The following is a 20,944-nucleotide window of genomic DNA, read 5'->3' as shown; positions in this document are numbered from 1 at the left end:
TATTGCTTACTGCTTAGAGCAAACCATTCTCTATCTTAAGAGATGTGACTGTTTTTTGTTTGTTTTTGAGGTTTAGGTTATCCTAAACTAACCTTCTATGCTGAAAGGAACTTTCTCCTACACGTGTAAAAGCTATCATGATCCAAGTCTTTTCAAGCTAAATACTTAGTTCCTTCAGTCACTTTCCATGATAATTTTACATTTTGGTTCTACTCTGAAGATGCACCAGGTCCTGCTGGTATTCCTTTTTTAAAATTTATTTATTTTTGAGAGACAGAGTGAGACAGCACAAGCAGGGGAGGGCCAAGGGAGTGTCACAGAATCTGAAGCAGGCTCCAGGTTCCGGGCTGTCAGCACAGAGCCCGACAAGGGGCTCAAACTCAGGGACCACAAGATCATGACTTGGGCTGAAGTCGTATGTTTAACCAACTGAGCCACCCAGGTGCCCCAGTCCTATTGGTATTCTTAAAGCATTAGAAATGGAAAACAATATTCCAAGGAAGGAATAATCAGCCCAGGACAACAGTAACAATACTGGGCTTATTCTAGATATCTTCTAGATATATAAAAATGGTAAAACATCCTTACAGTGCATTTTATAATTAAGTTTATTTACTTATTTTGAGAGAGACAGAGATAGTGTGAGTGAGGGAAGGGCAGAAAGGAGAATCCCAAACAGGCTCTGTGCTGACAGTCAATGCAGGGCTCGAACTCATGAAACTGTAGATTACAAACTGAGCCAAAACCAAGAGTTGAACACTTAACTGAGCCACCCAGGCACCCGCAGTGTAAGTATCTAACCCATATTCTACTGATTCACTTGAAGCTTACTACTCAATAAAACTATTACTATTGCTAAGCCATACACTCCAAAAGCACTATACAATGCATCCTCCATCCAAGGAATCAAGAACTTTTTAATCAACTAATTGACATCAGTATGTACTTTACTGGAGTTTTTAACTTTTCCAGTAATCATGGAAAACAAGACTTTAACAGGTTTTGGTATCCATTCATACTGGGTCATGTCTACACCAACATTCTGTTATTTGAGACTGTTATCCAGAGTTCATTTTATTTTATACTTTTATATAGTCTTTTTCTCTTTTTAAAGATGTAAATGACATTTACCTACCACTAAGCTTCTGTCATCTTTTATTTCTTAAAAATAGTTCAGCTATCATATCTTTTATGTTGCAAGCAGTAAAACATTTAATTCTAACACATAAAAGTATTTAGGACAAATAATTTTAGTAAAAGAGAGTCTAAATCCAACAGGCATGAGAAGACTAATATTTATTCTAATGAAGACAAATTTCTCCTTCTTTAAAAAAAAAAACAAAAAACAGCAGCCAAATCAATGCTAAGGTTCAGTGATTTGTGCCCTAATTACACCAAACTCAGGCCTATCCCTGGTAAAGTCTTACTCCAAATCCAAGAGCCCCTAAAACTGTTGAAAATTTAATAAGCCTTGGTTTGCTTAGTGTTTAAAGTTTATTATCCTATTTCTATGCCATGCCATTCTGTACATGATATTTTGCCAAAGAATAGCTGCTTTCTTGGATTATTCTATTCTCTAAGAAGTAAAACTCAAAGCAAATCAAGAACTCTCATTATTGACAGCAAATATACAGATAGCTTAAGTCCCTATACAGTATCTTGACTCTTTGTTACACTATTCATAAACTCATAAACTGATTACAACCAACACACCAATTCCAATCCCTTTCTATCCCAGCCTTGATTCACTAATACTGCCAGTTCTGGCCAATTCTAGATCTTAGTATTCATTCTAGCTGTTGGTTATAGGATGTCCTATTTGTTGTAAAGAGTCTCATTTCAAATAAGCAATGTGGGCAAGTTAGCCAAAACATAAGAAATATCAGAAAAGTAAAGATTAAGTAGAGAACTACTTTTGACCCCTTTCCAGGTATTCTGGAAGTCTGGGTTAGCACCAAAGTATTTTATACCATTTTATGGCATGAAAAAGCACAACCATTTTAGATCTTGAACTCTTAAACTTGATAAAGATTTGGTAGCCTAATATTTCCATACACATTAAGGTTATCACGATGACTCAAGTTCATTTAATGTGTTGAATAAATACTAAATCTGACCGAATGGTAACTTTTATACTAGGAATAGGTAATCCAAAAAAATCAGATTTAGAATCTTGGCCCAAGGCAAGTTCTTAACACTGTTTTCAAATGAACATTTAAAAACATTTCATTGGGAGAGGGGGAAGAGGGAGTGATTGCTGGGTATGGGGTTTTTTGGTGGGGAAGGGATAAAAATCTACAAAAATTACTTCATGGACATGAACAATCCTGTGAATACACTAAAAACAGTAAACTGTACCCTTTAAATGGGTAAACTGTGTATGTGAATTTTCTCAATAAGCTACTTAAAAAACATTCTTAACCTCATCCTAATAGCTACTACTCTACATGTTATTATACGCTTTCTAAAATATTATTAAATACATGTTTAAAAAAACACTAATACCATAGAGGAAGAGACAAAGAGAAACTATTACTACTAAATTAAGCCAGGTATTAAGATACTGAAAACAACAAACCACTTAGGAGCCAGAGATGACCGAGCGTTAAGAAGCCCTTATTTACAACCATTAAACAAAGGGTAACAGACAGACTGATATGACCCCTAAAAGACTTCTTCAGAGAGACTATTATTTGAAAACAATCTTTGATGGAAGGCTCTGCTTCTATAAACAAAAATATGAAGTCCTCAATAGCATGAGCACTTACTCATCATACTCGATATGATAAATAACGTCTTCATCAGCAGCAACAGAGTCTGAATTAGACGTAGAGGGTACACTGTCCAATTTATTTGTGTTCTCTTTGGAATTATGATTTACATTTCCATTAGTCCTTTTACAAGAACTGCCATTCTTCAGTGGAGTTTTGCCACGTGAATGTCCATCAGAAGCTCTAGTAACACTACGTATACGGGCTTCAAACCAAGCACCAAGGCCGACATCTCTGGCATCCACCAATTCATTTACCTAAAAAAAGTTTAAAATTAGTTAATGAAGCTTAATTTCATCTATTGCTTCAAAAACCACACTGTAACTCAAGTTACTGTGAGAATTATCATGGTTAACAACATTTGCAGCTACTCATGCTTATTTTCAGAGATTAGATCAAAACTATTCTTTTTGGATTATGCTGTGAAATCTGTTTTTTACTAATTTGAAAATAAATTTTCCTTCCGATTTCATTCAATGAAATAGATGCTTTCTTTACTCCTTGACTGGGTCTACATTAGATTTTTAAAATATCATTCTTGTGTTCCCAAGAGTTGTTCTAGCAAGTCATTAAGAATGTCACTTAGTAAAAAGCAGGGACTTCATAGTATTGTGACTATTATTGATTTGCTCCATTAATTTCTTCAGAATCCTAGAGATAACTTATATAGTCAGTCCAACAGAAAACAGTTAAGTATTAAACAGAAGAAACTTGAAAATGGAGGAAATTATACACATGAATAAAGAGAAGAATATAGTAAACCTATCTATATAAAATGGGGTAAGTTCCACTACCTGGTAATAATTCACTAACAAATGCATTATTTAGTATTTCAAAGAACAAAGAAAATTAAAAGAGAATACAGGTGTAAGATGCAAAATAGATGTAACTCAAGTCTAGTGGATGATCCAGAAGTAAATCATGCTTCTGACAAAAGGAAAACTGTAATTAGAAAATACAAATATCAGGGGCACCTAGATGGCTCAGTCAGTTAAGCATCTGACTTTGGCTCAGGTCACAATCTCACAGGGTGTGGGTTCGAGACTGCTTGAGATTCTCTCTTACCCTCTCTCTCTCTGCACCTCCCTACTCATGTTCTCTCTCAAAATAGATAAACTTATAGGGTGCCTGGGTGGCTTAGTCGGTTAAGCATCCGACTTTCACTTAGGTCATGATCTCGCGGTTTGTGGGTTCGAGCCCCGCGTTGGGCCCTTTGCTGACTGCCAGCTCGGAGCCTGGAGCCTGTTTCAGAGTCTGTGACTCCCTCTCTCTCTGACCCTCCCCTGCTCATGCTGTCTCTCTCTCTCCTAGAAATAAATAAAACATTAAAAAAAAATAAACTTAAAAAAAATATATATATATAAAGGTTTCAAACCACCAAGCTAACATAGAAGGTAGCCTATAGACAAAACCAAAAATTATTAACAATCACTGCCATTAGAAGTATAATATCTGACCAAAAGTACTATAAATAATGAATACAACAGTAAATGAAAAGCTTGAAAGACAGAACATCTGATGTAATATGAGAACAAAGAGTTTAGGAGGAAAGAAAAAGATGTAAGGGTCAACCAGTCTAGACATAAGAATCAGAGATGAAACACATTATACTTTCCATAAATTAATTCATTTGGACACAACTGCTTTTCTTCCTCAATAGTCACTGACAAACTTAAAGACATTTACTTTCTTACAGGCAACATTAGGTACAACAAAAACTAATTAAAGTTAAGGTCTATCATACATGGGAGAATAAACTGAGACTATTCTTTCACAGCAAATCAAAATGTAAGGTTGTATGTCACACTACATAATTATTATAGCAGAGAATGGGGCAAACAATGGATACTGAAATAATAACAGGAAACATAAGGAAATCTAAAAATACCCCATTGTTTATACAACACACATAAGAGAGCTTACTATCTCATAAAGGTAGGACATTCTTTGAGTAGGGCAACCCGAGACTTATAATTGTAAACAAGATCTACAAATTCTTCATTGAGTACATGACAATGCATATAACCCAGGTGGGAAAAATATGCTTTTAATTTAAAAAGTAAGGATTTTGCACATTACGTGGACATACTAAATTAGGTCCAATTTTCATGTGTCAAAATGCATGCAAGAGGTTAAAGGTAAAGCCTGAGTTTGAATATGGTACAGAAGAGGGTACTTGTATGATTAACATGAAAACAGGACATTGCCATGGTAATTTCTTGGATTTCATGGTAATCCAGTTCAAATTAAGAACTGAGTTGATAAAAAGTTAGGATATGTTATGATAAAAAAAAACCCTCTGTAAAGTAGGTCTAGAGGAAACATACCTTAGTAATAAAAGCCTTATGTAAAAAAACCCACAGCTAACATTATACTCAATGGTGAAAAACAGAGTTTTCCTCCTGACGTCAGGAACAAGATAAGGATGTCCACTCTCACCACTTTTATTCAAATTAGCACTGGAAGCCCTAGCTAGCTACAACAATTAGACAAAAATAAATAAATAAAAGGCATCCAAATTGGCAAGAAAGAAGTCAAACTCTCATTATTTGCAGATGACATACTATACACAGAAAACCTGAAAGACTCCACCAAATAACTGTTAGAGATGAACGAATTCAGTAAAGTCATGGGATACAAAATCAATGTACAGAAATCTGCTGTGTTTCTATACACTAATAATGAAGGAGCTGAAAAAGAAATTAAAATAATCCCATTTACAGTTGCACCAAAAATAATAAAATTATCCAGGAATAAACTTAACCAAAGAGGTGAAAGACCTATACTCTGAAAGCTGTAAAACACTTATGGAAAAAATTCAAGATGCAAAGATGGACATTCCATGCTCATGAATTGAAAGAACAAATATTGTTAAAATGTCTAGACTACCCAAAGCAATATACAGATTCAACGCAATCGCATCAAAATACCAACAAAATTTTTCATAGAACTAGAAAAAAAGAATCTTAAAAAATTATATGGGAAAAAAAAAAGACCTCGAGTAGCCAAAGCAATCTTGAAAAAAGAAAAACAAAGCTGGAAGTATCACAATTCCAGATTTCAAATTATACTACAAAGCAGTAATAATTAAAACAGTATGGTACTGGGGCACCCCAGTGGCTCAGCGAGTTACACATCTGACCCTTAATTTTCAGTTTAGGTCATGATCCCAGGGTCATGGGATCAAGCCCTGCATCAGGCTCTGTGCTGTGTGTGAAGCCTGCTTAAGATTTGCTGTCTCTCCCTCTGCTCCTCTCTCCTGCTTGCACTCTCTCTCCTTCAAATCAAAAAATCAAAACAAAACAAAACAGTACGGTGCTGACAAAAAAATAGACATATGGGTCAATAGAACAGAACAGAAAACCCAGAAATAAACCCACAATTATATGGTCATTTAATCTTTGACAAAGGAGGAATAAATATCCAATGGGAAAAAGACAGTCTCTTCAACAAATGGTGTTGGAAGAACTGGAGAGCCACATAGAAAAGAATGAAACTGGACAACCTTCTTACACCAAACATAAAATAAAGTCTAAATATGAGACCTGAAACCATCAAAATCCTAGAAGGGAGCACAGGCAATAATGTCTCTGACATTGGCCACAGCAGCATCTTTTTAGATACATCTCCTGAGGCAAGGGAAACAAAAGGAATTATAAACTACTGGGTCTACATTAAAATAAAAAACTTCTGCACAGTGAAGGGAACAATCAACAAAACTCAAGAGCAACCTATTGAATGGGAGAAGATCTTGGCAAGTGACATATTCAATAAAAGGTTAGTGTCCAAAATATATACAGAACTGATACAACTCAATACCCAAAAAACAAATAATCCATGGGTTCATGAGATCAAGCACAGTGTGTTCTCTCCTCCCCTCCCCTGCACGCACTTCAAAATAAATAAATAAACTTTTAAAAATGGTAAAAAGGTGACAGGGATTAAAGAGTACACTCATCATGATGAGCACTAAGTAATATACAGAATGTTGAATCACTATACTGTACACCTGAAGCTGATATAACAGTGTGTGTTAGCTATACTGCAATTAAAATAAAAACTTAAGGAATACAAAATCTAAACAGCTCTATACTGAATAAACAAACTGAATTCTTATATAAAAATCTTCCTGGGGATGAGCACTGGGTGTTATATGGAAACCAACTTGACAATAAACTATTAAAAAAAAAAAAAACACAACAACTTCCTTCCACCATGGTGGGGGTGGGAGGGGAAGGTGGGCTCACTGACAAGTTGTGTGAGGTCTATCTGGAAAGAGGTTGTCTATCCTCAGCCAGCAAGTACCTCCCCCAAAGAGGTCAAAACATCAAAACATGTAAAGATATAGAAAATCAAATTAATGGGAGAGAGGTGTTTGAGCTAAAGTCATGAGATACAGGTAAAAACAAAACAAATAACCCCAATTACATAAATTACATAAATGTAAAAAATACAACCACATTTTGAGAAGAATCTTCTACATACAAATAGGTGATATTAAAAAAAAGAAGTATGGGTGATAAGGAGAAATCATAAAAAAATGAAGTATCAATAAATACTAGAAAATTTACTATATGCCAGGTATACTTCTAAGCACTTTTTATGTTCTGTTTAAAACACACCAGCTCTGCCGATAAACCCAGGTTTAAGCTTGTGTCTAACATCTACTAGATATAACCTGGAACAAATTACTTAACCTGTCTCAGCCTCAGGTCTTTATATAATACACTTTGCTGTATATTAAGAGATTGGGTAACAAAATCCACATGTGCCAACCTAGCAAGCACAGTATGTTCAGTTATAAGACTCATTAAACATCAGTAGAGTCTTAATACCATAGTCTTCTTAGTAAAGATATTACCAGTTTATAGTTATGTTCATTACCTCCTTTAATAACTATAATACAAAGTCATTCTTATTTTCCAATGAGGTACAGAAGTAAATACACTAGTCCTCAGGAGATACACAGCTAGAAGTGGGAACTGTGATAAAGCTGATAAAGACTTCTCTGACTCTGAGACTCTATCATGTTTTTTCTAAAATTTACAAATCAGAGTACAATGTGGTTCTATTTAAATAAAGTTCAGAAAGAAAATAAGGGATGCAAATACAGGTTAAAGGTTATTAAGAGGTTATTAAAGGGTAACGATAGGATTAAGTTAATAAAAAGTGAAGAAATAATTACCATAATAGTTTGGGTATTAGCGGGGCCCCTGGGAGGCTCAGTCGGTTAAGCATCCGACTTCAGCTCAGGTCATGGTCTCACAGTTTTTGAGTTCAAGCCCCCAGTCAGGCTCTGTGCTGACAGATCAGACCCTGAAGCTGCTTCAGATTGTGTCTCCCCCTCTCTCTGCCCCTCCCCTGCTCATGCTCTGTCTCTCTCTCTCAATAATAAATGTTAAAAAAATTTTTTAGAAGTTTGGGTATTAGTTACAGCTAGGGAGGAGGGAGTAATAATCAAGAGGGGACCATGGGAAGTTCCTAGTGGACTGCTTTATTTCCTGATTTGGCGGTACTTACAGACATTGACTTCCTAATATTTCACTAAGCTCTACTTTTTTGTATTGTCTATTATGCTTCATAATCAAAAAGGTTCATAATCAAGGAGGGTTGTGCTGTATGCAAAAGACAGGATACTAAAATATCCAGCATTTTTACTTAGTAATTATTGAGAAGTTTCCTCTTTCCTTTATTTTCTATAATAAGTGTTAGAATATATGTATATGTAAAAAGTTTAACAGTGCCACACATTTAATTCTAAAGGGCTTATTATTATCATCATTCCAGAGTTATTTAGGCCAAGATGACAGTCATTCCAACAGTAGAATCTATTGAGAGTCCTTTAAAGCTTCCGCATCTAAAAACCAGAATTAAACTCTAGTTAAGTATCAAAAGTCCACTTTCTTTGATAAAATTACCTCTCAGAGACAATGGGAACAGATGGACCCAACCTCTGCACAATTTCCCACAGGCTCTCTGAGTATAATAATATCTAGTTTCATTATGAAAAGATGTCAAACTGACCAAATGTTGCTCAGTTATCAAATAGGGCAAAACAAGAATGACGGTGGATAAGAACTTCAGATTAAAACTCTATCTTCATATATTAAGTTTAAATGTTTACCTATGCCACTTCTGAGACACTAACTTGAAAATGCACTTTTTGTATCCACTTGAGGTCCAAGGAAAATTGTAGGCAAAAGGGAAACCTCCAAATCTGTCTGCACATCTATAAAGCAATTTTAATTATAGACAGTCTTAAGTCTATGAAAGGAAAATCTTTGCAAAGAAAAAGTGACGTAAGCAGTAATTCAAGATAAAAGCAAAAAAAAAAAAAAAAAAACCCTCCAATTTTACCGATCTAGGAACAATTTAATTAAATTTTGATGTACTATTCAGAAACGAGCTCAAAGGAAAATATTCAAAACAAATCAATTTAAAAGTAGCAGCTTCTGAGCGTTTTCAGGTTAGCCAAAGACAAGTTTCAATAGCTAATAATATCCCATGAAAGCAGGGGGTAATATCATTTGTTTACTCTTGCATCTCTAAATCTAGTACAAATATATACTAGATAACCAAACATTTATTCGAGGAATGAATTATCCCAAAATAAGCACTTCTATGTTTAAAAAAAAGTCAGTGAAAATTTCAAATACCTACAATTACCAAGCTTAATCAAAAAAGCAAATAAATCTGTTACTCTCTTCAACTAATAAGTTAAATGCAGCTTTGACTAAATATTACTAATAGCCTATTGAGAGCTTAAGTTCCAGCTTTCATATCTGTTTCATGTGTTTCCTAAATGAGGAAAAGGAGACCATGTAAAACTTGCCACATGTGGACCACTGGGAAGCAGCTCAACTGGAATTTGAAAGCAAGTCTGATGACAAAACTGAATACCTTAACCTCTATGCTATATACTAACATGAAACATAAGAGTTATTTAAAAAGTTAGGTAATAGAGGGGTGACTGGCTGGCTCAAGTCAGTAAAGCATGTGACTCTTGATCTCAGGGCCATTAGTTCAAGCCCCACACTAAGTGTAAAGCTTTAAAAAAAAAAACACTCCTGTGTCCTATAAATAGAATCCTCTTTAAAAAGAAAAAAAAGAAAAATGTATTAAAGAAAAGTTAGGTGCTAGAAACAGTGAGCAAAGTAGGAACACTGAAAATGAAATGCATAGAACTGCTGAGAAAAGCAGTTTCTCATAATGGTCTTCTGACTTAGTACCCTGACATTCGAGGGTACTGAGAAGTATGCTAAACAAAGTATTTAAATTGACTAGACTGCTTAATCTGGACAATATATAAACTGGCCCTCCTATGAAAACAAATTCATACCTTCACTGCCCAAAATCTATCAAGTCAAATGTAGCAGCTTCTGAACTGTTGCCCTTAGCCAAAAAGTTAAAACGTAAACTTAGATACAGATGGCTACATAAATAATTATGGATATATAGATACACAGTAGTTATTATATATACATACATAAACCTCCTTAGTCTGTCATCTGAGGGTCCTAATAAAAACAATGATACTCCAGTAGCAAGGAATATACCTATACCTAGACTCCAAATCTTGGTTTGTAATACCATTCCCCAATTAAAGAATCAAGGTTCCTTAAGGAAATGGTTGATTCCAGGGCTGGGGCAGAAATAACTAAGATGAGCCTGAAGCAACTTCTAGGGCCAGAAAGAAGGTGCTTTAACAAAAACAAATAAAAAACCCCACAAAAATGGAGATACACTGAAGGGACACAGGAAAAAATATCCCTACTGATATGGATAAATGAGTAACAATCAATAAATGGGGGAAATGAGATCAGTCTCCCATGTAGAATTCCCAATACATTTTGTAGATAATCTACCCTTAAGGAAGTAAAGTTTACAACTCCTTAAGTTTGGGTTACATATAGGGACTTCATCTCAAAGAATACAGTATGGAAAAGGGGTTGGGGAAGAATAACTTTACAGTGAAGAAACGTGACAAATGTTACCTCAGCCAGGTAATTAAGGTTCATAAGCAACAACAACAAGTTAACTACTGATGTAAAAACCCAAGTTATAATTAGCAAATGCAATGTTGATAGTTTGTGCCCTACACAGCATGTGATGAAAATAGCAATTTACTTCTGTAGTCTTTCTCCAAAAAAAATATGTAAATCCAGTCTAATAATGAGGAAAACAAGATGAATACTAATACAAGGGTATTTTATAAAATATCTGACCAGTACTCCTCGAAACTATCAAGGTCATCAAAAACAAAGAAAAATCTTGGGGCGCCTGGGTGGCTTAGTCGGTTAAGTGTCCGACTTTCGCTTAGGTCATGATCTCGCGGTTCGTGGGTTCGAGCCCCGCGTCGGGCTCTGTGCTGACTGCCGGCTCAGAGCCTGGAGCCTGTTTCAATCTGTGACTCCCTCTCTCTCTNAAAAAAAAATTTAAAAAAAAAAAAAAAAAACAAAGAAAAATCTGAAAAACTGTCACAACCAAGTGGAACCTAAGGAGATTTCAACAACTATTTACTATCACACTAATGTAAATATGGTATCCTAGATGGGATTTTGGAATAGAAAAAGGACATGAGAAAAAAGCTTAGGAGACATGGTTTATTAATTATAACTAATGTACCATAGTGTCATATTAATGTAAAATGTTAGTTAACAGGGCAAACCAGGTATGTGATATATGGAAAACTCCAGTATCTTCCCAATTATGCTATAAATCTAAAATTGTTCTAAAATAACAAATTTATTTAGAAAAAAACAGAAAATACTGGTTACTCAGAGGGATGAAATCTCCAAAAGGGGACTTTCAATATTAATAATTCTGTCTAAATTTTGAGTACTATATGAAACACTGTTTTAATTGATATGTCTTGCTTATATCATGTTAATTTATCCCCAGACTTTACGTTTTCTTATTGTCAATTTTTTTTTCTTTTACTAAATGATTTTAGCAAGGAAAGCTACCGGTATTTAAAGAGCTACCTAACGGATTGTTCATATCACTTTAATAGGTTTATCTTCTTAGTCTTTTCAGATCTCCATAAATAAAAACTTTATCTTCTCCAGTATTTACACTTTGTTGTTCTCCTCCCTATCTGCACCATTTAGAAACATGCATTAACTGGTTTCTCTGGCTCCTGTCTTTAATGGGAAGGCTTCTGGCTTTTTATCTCACCATTAAATAAGATGCTGGGTATCGTTTAAAATACTCATCCATTCCACCTGCTTCACTTACCAAGGATTTTTAAAAATTAGAAATGGATGCCTTTTTTTTTTTTTTTAGATTAGATCACTTGTTTTCTTTGGTTTATTAATATGAAGAATTGTATTAATATTACTACATGGGGGGTTGGGTGAAATGGGTGAAGGGGGTCGACTGTGTGGTAACAGATGGTATCTCGCTTGTGGTGATCACCTTGTATTGTTATCAAATTATAAAGCTGTACACCTGAATTTTAGGTGGCAAACTATAAAGCTATATACTTGAAACTTCTATATATTAAAAAAAAAATCCAAATAATGAACTATCCCACTTTTTGACAAACCATACTTGGTCAAGGTATTATGTTCTTTTAACATATAATCATAATTTTATTTGCTAAATATAACTTAGGTTTTATATCAATATGTAGTGATATTGGTGTCCTTTTTCATGTTTTAGAATCAGTATTATATTAAATTTACAAAGCAATAGGAATCTTTCCTTTTTTTAAAAAACGTGGGTCAATTTAGATAATGTAATAGAAGTTTAAGGTAATTCATCAGTGTAGCCATCTAGACCAGGTACTTTGGAGATATAGGTCTTGGCCAGTTTTCTTGATTCTATATATAGAGATTTTTTGCATTTTTCCCCAGATCAAAACGTATCTATATTTGAATTTTCTTAAATAATTTATTTCAGCTACTGATTTTTAAATTTTTAGCCTTAAAAACTCTCTAAAATATTGACTCTAGGTCCTAATTTGTCCCAACCAGTATGAAGAAAAAATACTTTTAAGGATATAAAAGGATGAAGCAAAACTGCCAATTATTTCTACAAAATTTATTAGAATTTGAAAAAGTTGTTAGATACAGGGTCAATAAATATATCAATTGCATTTCTGTATGTATGCAAACAAATCACAATTTTATTTTTATTTATTTTTTAACAAATCACAATTTTAAAAGAAAAGCATTTATAATAGCATTTAAAAATGCAGTTACTAGAATAAGATATATAGAAAAAACTAATAAAGATGTCAAAGATCTAAGTTAATGGAGACATTCTGCTCAAAATGAAGGGCTCAATATTATAAAGTTGTCAATACTCCAAGCTACTCTATAGATCCAGTTCCCATCAAAATCCCTTATTATTAATCTGCAGAGTTTTGACAGCTAATTTTAAAAATTTTATATGCAAGCGTTAAGCAAGACACCCTTGAATAGGAACAGATTTGGGAGATGTGGGATAGGGAAGTAGCAGTCTACTAGGCTACAGTACTTAGAATAGTACAAGCACAGAAATACACAAGCAGACCAATGGAACACAGTAGACAGCAGTTTCGCAGCATCTTGTGAGTGAACGAGCACTTCTATTTCTAGATAAAAATTCCTAATGAAATTCTAGAACATGTGTACCAGGATACATAAAGGTTCAAAACAGCTGAAACTGGGAAAAGCCCAAATGCATTTATTAATCATGGATTAGATATATTGTGGCATGTTAACAGAATAATGTAATCATGAAAAGTAAAATACAACTATATGCATGAGAATCAAAGCTGTGAAAAAGTAGAATTCTATTATACAGATTTCAAATATAGGGAAAACAAAACATTTTCTAGAGGTAACGTAACACTAAAGAAAAACAAAACAAAACAAATTGATCAGGATAGTTTACCTCTTAAGGAGAGAGGGAGATATGTTCTGGGAGGGGCACACAGAAAGCTTTAAAAAGGAAGTGGCATTATTCTACTTAACCTCACAGGAATTACACAGGTTTTTGCTTTATATTTTGTACACTCTACTTATACATTTCATATACATTTATTTATATATTTCACAATTTTTAAAAACTACTTTTAAAAGTTAAAGTATCAACAGCTCAGTCTTTACTTTCAAATGGCAATCAATCTTCACTTATTTGCAACATTCTAAAGAGAACAGACATCTGTATTCTCACAACCATGAAGTCTAAAGGAGACAACATACCTTATATAGCCCAATGCCAGGATCAATAAGAAAATCACAAGTTGATGTAGACGGCTGACCAGAAGGTCCCACCCTTGGGGTTTTCTTTACTTTAGGTGGGCTATTAGAACAGGGTTTGGCCTGTACATCAGTCTGTTTAGATGTGCTAGGAAGATCAGGGTCTGGGCGAACTAGCAGCTGAATTATGTCATTCAGTCCAACATCATAGTCAAATAAAGTATATCCATTTTCCAACTAGAAAAAAAAGGATAAAAAAAAAAGATTAAAATACTTCTCTCAAAATTTGATCTTTCTACATCTTTAGTTACCCAAATGTCCTAGCCAAATTATTAAAACAAAATTCAGAGCAATGCAATTTAGTGAACTTGAAACCATTCCTTCTACTTTATGGCCTCTCACGCCAGCATCTTCTCAGGACCTCAATAAATTCTTGAGAATCATTTCATATTAGTTTTCAGGAACGGATAGCCACTGAAACCAAACATGTACCCTTGCTTCTGTGACTTCAACACCTAGGCAGAAAAACTCTATAGATTCCTCACCAAGTTTTATCTGTTTTAATTAATAGTACCTGAATCCACTGTAAGAAAGTAAGGCGATTTTCAAAGTAAGTGGTTTTATGGCCTTGTGTTCATAAAGACATAACTTAAAATGTTTATGTTTCTGAAGCACTGTAACTTTTTTAAAAATCGAAAAGAAAAAATTCAAGTAGGAATAATTACAATTATTGTTCATGGTATTCCACTTGCCTAAGGTTCTCTAATTCTATTTGTAAAGGTTATCAAGTTGCATCATGAAGTCTTCCAGAATGAATAGTGAATAAATTATCTTGCTACTTAACCCATATTTTGGTAGAGACTTTGCCTATACCCCCAATATGCCAAAGTCCTAATCCCAAATATCTCAGTATGTGACTTTATTTACAGAAGTAATCAATTAAAATTAGGTCATATGAGTGGGCCCTAAACCATTGTAATTAACATCCTTATAAAAAGTTTCAATTTGGACAACGAAAACAAACACAGAAGGAAGATGTGGAGACAGCCACATGGCTGGAGCAATGCACCTACAAACCAAGGAACTTACAAAGGATTGCTAGCAAACACTAGAAGCTGAAGGAAACAAGGAAGGATTCTCTATTAGAACCACCAGAGAACATGGCCTTGCTAATACTTTGATTTCATACTCACTGAAACTGGAAATAGTAGACAATACATTTCTATTATTTTAAGCCATGTAGGTTTTGGTACAGAAACCCTCAAAAACTAATAGTCTCCATTCTGTTTCTTTATAAAATCAGCTGGCTATTCACCATGAAACAGTAATAAAACCAAAATCCAGAAATATCAAAATATCATATCCCCAGAAACATTACCAATTTAATCACTCTTAATTTCCCTCTCTTTGTATATAACTGTCACCATCCTCAACTCCCTAACACAATAACCATCCTCAACTCCCTAACACAATAAGGCCATATTTCCAAAATCCACCAAAGAATAAAAGTTTGTCCTTAAATGATAAACTTACTAAAAGTACTAGATAAGCAATTTTAATTCAAGCGATCCCAAAACACATCTAGCACAATCCTGCACATTACAGATGTTCACAATTTTAACTACAATAAGGGATTTTTTAAAATTCACAAATTTCCCAGTGGGGGAATTAGATACTATCTTACAGGTTAGTTAACATGCTTATTCCAAATAAGCCTAAAGAGTCTCTCAAGTCAATAAGCAGGTAAGTCCTTACAGGGATTAGAGACTGTTTTGTTTGTTGTTGTTTTTTTAATTTTTTTTTTAAATGTTTTATTTATTTCTAGGAGAGACAGAGAGAGAGACAGCGTGAGCAGGGAGGGTCAGAGAGAAAGGGAGTCACAGACTCTGAAACAAGCTCCAAACTCTGGGCTGGCAGTCAGCACAGAGCCCGACGCGGGGCTCGAACCCAGGACCCGTGAGATCATGACCTAAGCGAAAGTCGGACGCTTAACCGACTAAGCCACCCAGGCGCCCCTTGTTTGTAAATAAGGTAAGCAATATTAGCAAACAACAATTTCCCCTAATCCTGAACTCCTGGAGAAAACAAACTCAAGAAGCAAAAGAATTATACATTCACACCTTCATTTGACATTCTCCAATATCGCTTTCCCTGCAAAAGGTGAGAACATACTAGTTCTGGAACAGTTCAAAATGTACAATTTGATTAAACATACAACTCTTGCACATTATGACAGTGTTCAAAATAGAAAATAAAAACTCTGTTAACATTTATATAACATGCAACAGAACAAAACAAAACGAAACACTAAAGAACATGCAAATTAACTGGAAGGATATTTCCTAAAATGAAGAGAGCTGTGAAGGTGATAAAATAACTGGAAATCCAAAGTGCTTCCATAAACATTTTTCCATTGAAATCTGAGGCACAAGAGTCAGAGGGATAGTGGGGATATTCTCATGTTCAATACCTCTGACTAGATTCTACCAGGCGATTGGTCCAAATAACATAAGCTGCTTCAAACGGCATAGGATTTGAAAGGAAAAGCAAGATGTGTAGTAAAACATGAAGCATATCAAGGTATGAGGCCCTATAACAGAAGTTAGATCTACATTAACACGTAACTTTTTCTTCAATTATTCATATTTGCTAGGAGAGCCACTTTTACCCAGATTATCTACTCCTTCCCTAATTTATAGGTATCCAGTTTTCCAAAAAAAGTGATCATCAGCCATTGGGTAGTAATTTCCACATAGCTAGGCTATTGTGAATAATGTTGGAATGAATGTTACTTGGAAAGTAGTGGAAGTTCCCCCAAATTTTATGATAGTGCAGACTGGAATTATTGTCACTTATACTGTGAGAAAGAGATTGAGTCACTTAGAAATTACAAACAACTATGAGTTTCAGGCACGTAACTAGAGTCCATCAATGTCTCATAGCTGAAAATGTTTCAGAACTGTCATCCTAGAAGACAGGGGCAGTTTTAGAATACTAAAAAGGCATGAATAGCCCTAGAATTTTTTAAATTTTTATTATTTTTTATTTTTTGCACACTGCAGTCTTCAATTTGTATTGGGTTGAAGTCAGAAATTCCAGGTAACAGTAAGAACTGGAACAGTGATGCAAGGGAAAACTAGGAAGCAAACACCAATTGACAATTGCTGGAGGGAAGGTCATTCCAAAGGGGTTATTGATAAGGGATGCAGGTCGAGGGCATGAGGTTGACAACCTTCATGTATCTTTCACATCATATACATAATATAAATATGACATACACATTCTCTTTCCTCTTTAAATAGGCAAAAACTTTTACTCTGTAATACATGTAAAAACAGAATCCAGGGGCAAAAGCAACTACTCAGTTTTTCTTCAGTGTTGATTCATGTCCCATCTACAAGTGGTAAAAATGAAAAAAAGAGGAGGGAACAAATTCTTTTAAAAGTAGGAAAGCTCTGGATTTTCAAAGTATTTAGAGATCCATCAACATAACTCTTCCCTAAAGACCCAATCCCCAGATGCACACTCAAACTCCCAGAATAATATCCCAAGTGAGGTTACCCTACTCTCTAACCAGAACTTATAGCCCTGAATTGCTGCTATTTTGACCCCCAAAAGTGGAGTCAGTTACACTGCTTCTCAAACTTAATTTGCATAGAGATCACCTAGGGACCCTATTAAAAATATGGATTCTACTTCAACAGGTATGGCGTGAGGCTCCCAAGTGAAGCTAATGCTGCAGGTCCTGCTGATTCAGGGACCATACTTTGAACAATAAGAAATTAGGAGACCAACTATTTTTCAACTCTGGTGGTCATGAGAATCTCCCATGGGGTCTTGTTAAATTCAACCACTTGCAATTCTGGGGTGAGCTGAGTATCTATAATAAATATCCACAAGTGACATATACCAAAGATTATAAGCAACAGTCCTAACAAAAATGGGTGAGGGTAAGAGAGAAAGGGTACAACTTACATCACAGACACCATAAATTTATTTATGACATTTTTTTTTTATTATGTGGCAATTAACGGGTGCCTTTGTCTAATAAGTACAAAGGCAGGTTACAAGCTAGGAAGGGAAACCCTGTGATGCCAATCCAGTAGTGTCTGTTATAGACATACTCCCCTGGCCATGGACTGTGAACTCCAAAGAGTAAAGGAGAATGGAGATAATAATCAAGGCCATGGCTACTTAGCTCACAAAGAAGTAAACACAGCAGAGCAGTGTCATCCTTGTCTTCAACTCAATGGGGCACCAAAGGTCCATTCCTCATCCCTACTGGTTTATCAATGAGGTAAAGAAATCAAAGAAGTGAGTTACTGATCCTGGGGAAATAAGTACAAAAGGGTAATTACCCTGAACAGTTTTTCCCTAAACCTGGAACCGGCTTGCTGGTTTACTGGAAGTCTACTTTGTTGCCCTAAATGTAACCCTATTTCTCCTTCTTCCTCAAGACAGCCAGGTGCAGGTTCTCTTTTCACATATTTGGTAATTAGACTTGAGCATGTTGCCCAGGAACACATTGTGATGTTTCATTTCTATGTCTTGTGCTGAACTCACCTAAGTGTCCCAGAATTCATGTACTATTATCCCTAGTTAGAAAATAAAACTCAGAAGACCTGATAACATAATGTTCATCTTTGACCAAAAGATAAAAAAGGGATCACTGGAGGTACAGCAATAGAAAGCTACATGGGGTTTAACACACACATGATTTCAAAAGCAAGGTTTACAACTAAATTGAACATCTGTTTTTACAAGTCAAACAGTAAATGATCAATATAAAAGTTGCAAACACTAGATGTTATCACTTATTTAAAAACAAAATAGGGGCACCTGGGTGGCTCAGGTCATGATCTCCCAGTTTGTGGGTCTGAGCCCTGTTGGGCTCTGTGCTGACAGCTCAGAGCCTGGAGACTGCTTCAGATTCTGTATCTCCCCCTCTCTTTGCCCCTCCCCTGCCAATGCTCTGTCTCTCAGTCTCTGGATAATAAATAAACATTTAAAAATTTTTAAAATAAAAACATTAAAATAAACCCTGGCTCTTTCTCTGAGTATAATCTTGTTACTCTGAAATTTCTGGGTAGTTTTTGAAGCTAAGCCTATGAGGGGAAGAAAAATATTCCTTTCAAATCCTTTGTGGCTCTAGGAAGACGCTACTTCCACCAAATCAAAGAGCTACATTTATTCCACACCACAGAACTGAAGCCAAACTGGTCTGTCCAACTGAAGAATGCCACCATTTTTAGTGAATTAAAAAAAAAAAAGCAATAAGACAAAGACAAAATAGAGACCTGTCTCTAGGTATAGACCATGAGACTTCAATAGGTCAGGGCAGGGCCATACCATACACAGAACTACCAGAGACACCCACAAACACCCTCACTGCCAAAACCACTTCCAGCCTTGTATGTACCACTGATTATGCTCCAGTTGCAGTGTTAAAAGCTTGGGTGAGTGGGACTACATTAGAAGGTGAGAAGCAAGAGGAATTAAACAGCCTTTCGTACTCCTTTCCACTCTGCGAGTAATCCCCCTTGCCTACACATACCCGGAGTTAAATCAATAGCTCGCTCCTTCAGCCAAAGTCTCTAATCTTCAAGACAGATTCCAATTCTAGAAGAGGTGAGGGAGGGGAGCCAAAAGTTTTGGGAAATCTTCGAATCTTCAGCGTGTTCAAATCCCTTCACAGCGAGGAGGCAAAACTAGGGATTTTGTGCCAAAGAGGAAGCGATTTTTAAGTTTCCCCCCTCCTCTTTGGGAGCCGCTAGCCGGGTCAGCGCTGCCGGGAGCTGGAGCCGTCGGCCCTCCCCACCCGCACCGTGGCATGGCGGCCAGAGCCAGCTGCCCTCCCCGCCTGCAGGGGCGCCGGACCCCACTGAGCGCGGGAAGCGAAGGAACCCAGGCGCTCTAGCGGGCTGTGCCAGCTGCTGTTGCCCAGCTGAGAAAGAGCGGCGAAGTCTCCGCGCTCTGGGCGTCCCCGCCTCTGACCCCTCCGGGCGCACTTCCACAAGGAGATGGTAGGGACCCGCTGCGGCCCCTCGGCGAGCCCTGGGCCTGCACTCTGAGCCTCGCGGGCTGCCCACCCGAAAAGAAGCCAGGTGCTCTCTACACGCGCTGCGCACCAAGCCCTCCGGCCCGCCGAACCCAAGCTTCTTGGAGGCGCCCTGCAGCCCTCTTCCCGGACTTCCCGAGGGGGCGCGGTGGGGACGCCTCACCTGCTTGCCCCGATAGAACAGGCGCTGGCACTCAGGCCGCACGTCGAAGAGCGCCCACACCCGTTCGCGCAGCTCCTCAATTGTAGCTTTGCGAGACACGTCCTCAATGGTGCGCGTCTGGGAGCCGTCGATGGTGCGAACCTGGATCCACATCCTGGCGCGGGGAAAGGGGGCTGGCCCGGCTTTGTCTCCCCCTGCGCTTCGGACGCCGCGCCCCTCCCGGCCCGTGCAGCTTCCCCAGACGCTCCGGCTCGCGGCAGGCGGCGGGCGAGCGCGCGCACAAACGAAGGAAGCCGATCAGACGCTGGGCCTCACAGGCGGCGGCGACCGCTAGACCTCACGCCTGCCCAGCGGAGCTGAGAGGGAAAGGAAACCGGAACCAGTCGCAGGGGACGCCGCTGGCGCAGCCCCCGCCTCACAAATAGGAAGAAACCTCGTCTGAGCCGCGCGGAGTGTTTACTTATAGAGCTCTCGCTCCCACATGGAGGTCACGGCGCCAACCCGGATCTCGCGAGATCGACGCCCGGCTCCGCCTTAAAGAGGAAGCAGCCGTGGAAGAAGCTACAGACCTGGAGAACCAAGATGGGCGGGTGCAGGGAGGGCGGGTAGAGGGGCGGGGCTGCCGAGAGCCGTTACTTGTCTCTATGCCTGCACCTGGGCCCTGGACACGCCCTCTAGCCTTCGGGTTTCTGGCGGCTGGGTACAAAGCCTTACCACAGGGGTTCCCGGCTTAGTCTCGGTTTTGGGCCTAGGCCTAGTGGAT

General features: G+C 37.2%; 1 protein-coding gene across 2 annotated transcripts in view; it reads right to left on the bottom strand.

The window, feature by feature from the left end:
• Nucleotides 1-20,696, bottom strand: part of UHRF2 (ubiquitin like with PHD and ring finger domains 2) — an 84,667-nt gene extending 63,971 nt beyond the window's left edge. Inside the window, exons 1-3 of one of the 2 annotated variants that reach the window (XM_039217114.1) lie at nt 20,182-20,696; nt 13,964-14,197; nt 2,769-3,028 (exon numbers count right to left, since the gene is read on the bottom strand). In XM_039217114.1, the coding sequence (XP_039073045.1) occupies nt 2,769-3,028; nt 13,964-14,197; nt 20,182-20,334 (647 nt within the window). In that variant the 5' untranslated portion in view covers nt 20,335-20,696. The remainder of the gene's footprint in view (nt 1-2,768; nt 3,029-13,963; nt 14,198-20,181) is intronic. The other variant, XM_039217113.1, reaches the window with a different exon arrangement.
• Between the last annotated feature and the right edge of the window lie 248 nt (nt 20,697-20,944).

This window comes from Hyaena hyaena, unplaced genomic scaffold (genome assembly GCF_003009895.1).
Source record: "Hyaena hyaena isolate Hyena2069 unplaced genomic scaffold, ASM300989v1 scaffold_675, whole genome shotgun sequence".
Classification (NCBI taxonomy): Eukaryota; Metazoa; Chordata; class Mammalia; order Carnivora; family Hyaenidae; genus Hyaena; species Hyaena hyaena.
Note: the sequence above shows the minus strand (reverse complement) of the source record. Positions and strands in the feature narration are given on the sequence as shown.